Raw genomic sequence first — 4,887 nt, 5'->3', positions numbered from 1 at the left:
TTTTGGAACAAGCATAGGGTAAACAGAGAGGAGCAACCACCCTCACAAAGAAAATCCCATAACTCTCTGTTTTGCCTCAATTGTTTTCTGGACTAACCTTACTTTGCTTGGGAAATGTTTTTCCTTTTTTTTTTTAGTGCTTTCGAGTACACAAAAAATGAGACATCCTTTTGAGTAAGAACAGCTTGTTCAGAATAACAAGATTACAAAATCGCAAATGACTTACTTCAAAAGTTCAAAACGAACCCTACAATACCAACAGGCAGACTATGCAAAAAATCATGTTGAAACAAACTATCCCTCTCTTTAATTCTTTTCAGATTTTTAGCGTCATTAGAACGCCTAGGAAACCTTGTTATCCGGGCATAAAGAGAAAACAAACTCAGGTAGTACATAATAATTTATCCGTCTTACACTTTGCTAATAATTTTTTTTTTAAGAAAGGTCACAGAAGAGAAATAAGAAACCATCACTAGATTCGCACATATTTTAACTTCATGAATGGATGAAGAGGACAAGCAGACACTCTCATAGAACTCATTTACTAGTCAATCATTAGAACCACAAGCTAGAGAAAATATACTTAGGCCTCATTTGTTTCCAATAAGATTAAGACGTCTAAATCTGAATACACCTCTGAATATTAAGATGTGTATTAAGATTCAGATGTCTGGATCTGAATGCACATCTGAAAATTAAGATGTGGTCTTTAGATCTGAACACTGAATGATTAAGACTGTTTATTTTCAATATCTGAATGTGCATGTGAAATTATACTATATCAAAAAAAAAATTATAAAAATCTCATTTCAACATAATAAATTTATATTGTTGATAGAAAATAATATTTGAATATTCTATTTGATAAAAAATTTAAATTATCTGAAATGCAAACTAAAATTTATATATCAACATAAAAAAAAAATACTACTGTAACAAGGTAACATGATTTTTTTTTTCCAGAATGCAACGTTAATTTGTTAGCAAAAAAAATCATTTAGCTAAACATAATCTCGTTCCATTTCAAACGCTCAAGTATAAGATAATTCAAATAATTAACTACATCAGATCAAATTCTAAGGTTCAAACACTAGAAGTATTTCAAATAATGAAAATATAAAACTCTCAAGTATTTCCTCTTCTTTGCATTAGTTGAAGTGCAAGTTGTTCACGCATATTGTGCATTATCTGTGAATCTTCAGCTGTCCAACTGGGTCCACTTGTTTCATCCAACACTTCTTCCTGTTCTCCTCCTTCCTCATCAAATATTAACTGAGGTGAATCATATTGATTAAACAGTTCATCATTTATACGCTCCTTCCTGATAAAATTATGAACTGCAAAACATGCAACAACAACATCTCTCTGGACATCAATAGAATATGGAGGCATCTTATCCAATATCGGAAATCTTGCTTTTAGAACTCCATAAGCACGTTCAATAACATTTCGAGTTGTGCATGAGCATGATTAAACTTTTCCTCCTTATTTATGGCCCTCCTACGCTGATAATCTCCTAACCAATATCGAACATTACGGTACGGTGCTAGAAATCCTCGAGTGTTTGGATATGCCGCATCACATAAATAGTACTTATCTGCCATTAAAATAAAAGGTTAAATGGTCATAATAAAGAGAAAGTATTGTTCATAATATTTGAAGTTGCATTGCTTACTAGAAGGAGGAAATGGAAAGCCATTTTCTGGATTAGATATAATCTCTGTAAGAACTCGTGCATCAGGTGCTACTCCTTCCCATCCAGCGTAAACATAAGTGAAGACCATGTTAAAATCACATATACCTAATACATTCTGATAACATTTACCCTTTCCTCTTCCTCTGTAAACAATTTGTTGATTAGTGGGAACAATGGCATGTACTAATGTCCCATCAAGTGCACCGATTGCTCCCTACAAATAAATATATAGATATATCTATTAAAAATTATGAGAAATGTTTTTATAAAATTATACAATAGTAGTATAACAAAAGTACCTTAAAAATTTTACGTAGCCTTTTATGAGCACCGGGAATATCTAGATTTGGATCGGATGTTGTAGATGATATCATCTCTTTTGCAAACTTCATCATTGCTTCAAGAACCTCATGAAAATATTTGTGAATCGTTTGCGAAGAATGTTGGAATCTCCTCTTGATAACCACAAAACGCTCATTATGCCCTATAATGGATAAAAATATTGCTATCTTTTCTTCTACAGATACATATTTACTATCTGTGAGCCATCCATTATGTCTAAAATTTTGACACAACCGCACATATGCATCACGAGACATGCGCATCAACTCTAAACATTGTTGACTAGAGCCAGACAATAATTCCAATGTGTAACTCTGTCCAGATAAAGATGATGTTAAATCTTTATTTCTTTGAACATTCTTGAGTCTAAGACGTTTTCTACACCAATATAAGCTCATCAACCATAATATCTGATCTTCAGTGTCCATGTCTAAACTATTTTAACCTGGAAAATGTACAATACACGATAATAAGCATAACATGTTATATATTTGGTCAACATAAAAGTTACATAATGACAAATTATCCATAATTCTCAAGCATAACCCAAAAAAGGCATTTAAAAAATATATCACTAACCAAAATGGTTCCAACATAATATAATACCGAAAAAGTTCAATAAGCATAATAGATACTAGTAGAAAAATAATAAAGAAGGTTTCACATTATCAACGCCTAATGCATATTTTAGCTAATTAGCAAAGTTAAAGAAGTCCCTTTTGTTTCCCCAAGAGCTTAACCCAATTCTCTAACTTGTCATCCTCTAGTTTCATCCATGCTTTCCTGTAGCTCTCACTCTCACAGATTATAGCAAGAGTTGTACTGTATAATGGATCTTTCCAGCCAAGTCCTTGTAATTTGTCCATACATTCTTCGACGTCAGGTCCACTACTTTTTTTAATCAATAACTCCAATGCAGTACTCATCTTCTCATCAATTTCCAAATGAGATGATGAGAGTTTTCTCTTCTTTCCCAAAGCTTTCTTTTCAACAGAAAATGAAGATTGGGATGGAGAATCTTTAGGAGCTTCATCATTTTTGTCACCAAATAGATCTTCAGCTCCACCAATCGTATCAATATCTATAGGAGTAGACGCAGAAGAGACACCAGGTCGAGGATAGGTACAACTTGGACTCCAACCATGAATTCCTGTTGCAGTAGAACCCTCAAAAAGTTTTGTGCACAGTGCAGGAAAGGTAGAGGTGAATTCCTCAACGTCTTTGCTTTTGGATGAGCCTATATTCAAATATAAGATATCATACTTTTAATTAAACCTTCTTCTTTAAAGCAAAATAAAGAAAAAATTATCAAATAATGGACTAACCTTTATGTACTCATCCCACTCACTATTAGACATCTGAAAGGTATTGGTTGTTGGATCATAAATATTGCCAGTCTTTTTAGTTAGTGGCAACCAAGCTTGATATTTTTCTTTCAGATAATCATAATAATTTTTCATTTTCTTTTGGGGAACGCTAAAGCGATGACAAGTCTCTAGAGCTAGTTTAACCTTGTTCATGAGTCTGGCTTCAAACTACTTCCAAGTCTCCCATTTAAGGATACTTCTTGAATACAATTTTCTAAAAATGTCTTTACTACATCCATATCTTTCCAACTCACTCTTGAATTTTCACTAGATTGTTCCATAGCTGAAATATTGAAAAATAATAAATATAACAAATGAACTGACGCAACCATAATTTACTATCATATATTTTCCAAAAGATCTTCAATAATAATTAACAATATAATAGAGTCTTATAAAGGAGAAGATAGCATACACCAGTTGTCTCATGTATTGCCCAGTTCATAAGATCAACTTTTCCATCCAGTAGCCAAACATCAAGTTTTTGACAAGGAGTAACCAAACATCAACTATGACTAAACAAATTGATCTAATAAAAAAATTATAATTCAACACAGTACTAATCTCAACTATGACTAAAAATTATAATTTCTATCACGGTACTAATCTCAAATTATAATTTCTATATGACCAAAAATTATAATTTCTATCATGGTACTAATCTCAACTATGACTAAAAATTATAATTCAAACACGGTACTAATCTCCTGAAAAAACTAAAACATTCCTGGAAGGAAACCACCCTTCCACGAGCAATAGGAATGGTTTTGCTAGAGAAAGAGAGTTAGATGGGCCTACCTCAGAGAAAGACCTTTTTAGGGTAGATTTAAACACAACAAAATTCAATAAAGCTGACCACACAAAGATGAAAAGTGGGGAAGCCTCACAATCTAAAAAAGTTGACTATGTAAATACGAAAAACAAGGAAAGAGAGTCAATTATGTCAAAGGAGAAATTTGGGGATTCTGTAAATAATAATTGCAGCATTGGGAGAAAGAAGGGAAGGCTTAATGAGTACTGCCCCAGTTCATAAAATAAATTTTTCCATCCAGTAGCAGGTTGAAAAACATCAATACATCCGAAAATAATGTGAATATAAAAGATATTAGAAAAAATACTTGTAAAGATTATGAAAACTTACCAGTTCAAGAGGGGAAAAAAATAGTATTTTGGTTGAAGAAGCAGAGAGGGAGGCGTGGAAATTTTGCTAGAGAAAGAAGCCGTATTTTGTTAATAGCGTGTATATGAGTCTGAATGGAATAAGACTCTTTTATGGATCTGATTTGTTCAGACCTATTCAGATCCATTAAGAGGTTTTATAAGGATACAAAACAAATGCACTTAATTACAATACGAATAATTAAAATTCAGACCTTAAAAACAAATGCACTTAATGGGCTGAATCTGAATGATTAAGATTCAGACCTCCATTAAGTGCAAACAAATGAGGCCTTAGCACACAACGGACTTCAAAACGATGAA

At 32.6% G+C, this 4,887-nt stretch overlaps 1 protein-coding gene across 5 annotated transcripts; it reads right to left on the bottom strand.

The window, feature by feature from the left end:
* Positions 1-944: 944 nt before the first annotated feature.
* On the bottom strand, positions 945-4,680 carry LOC132043361 (uncharacterized). Of its 5 annotated transcripts, XM_059433867.1 has the most exons (5): positions 4,547-4,674; positions 3,364-3,688; positions 1,996-3,275; positions 1,676-1,910; positions 946-1,597 (listed from the first exon to the last, which is right to left on the bottom strand). In XM_059433867.1, exons 3-5 carry the CDS (start codon positions 2,464-2,466, stop codon positions 1,419-1,421), a joined length of 885 nt encoding a protein of 294 aa, XP_059289850.1. In that variant the 5' UTR covers positions 2,467-3,275; positions 3,364-3,688; positions 4,547-4,674; the 3' UTR covers positions 946-1,418. The 5 variants fall into 5 exon arrangements, with proteins under 5 accessions (XP_059289853.1, XP_059289852.1, XP_059289850.1 ...); XM_059433870.1 differs by lacking the exon at positions 3,364-3,688 and having other exon boundaries at positions 945-1,597; positions 1,996-2,483; positions 4,547-4,663; XM_059433869.1 differs by lacking the exon at positions 3,364-3,688 and having other exon boundaries at positions 945-1,597; positions 1,996-2,483; positions 4,204-4,654.
* Between the last annotated feature and the right edge of the window lie 207 nt (positions 4,681-4,887).

This window comes from Lycium ferocissimum, unplaced genomic scaffold (assembly GCF_029784015.1).
Source record: "Lycium ferocissimum isolate CSIRO_LF1 unplaced genomic scaffold, AGI_CSIRO_Lferr_CH_V1 ctg23302, whole genome shotgun sequence".
NCBI classification, from domain to species: Eukaryota; Viridiplantae; Streptophyta; class Magnoliopsida; order Solanales; family Solanaceae; genus Lycium; species Lycium ferocissimum.
The sequence above is the reverse complement of the archived record's forward strand: the minus strand, read 5'-3'. Positions and strand labels throughout refer to the sequence as shown.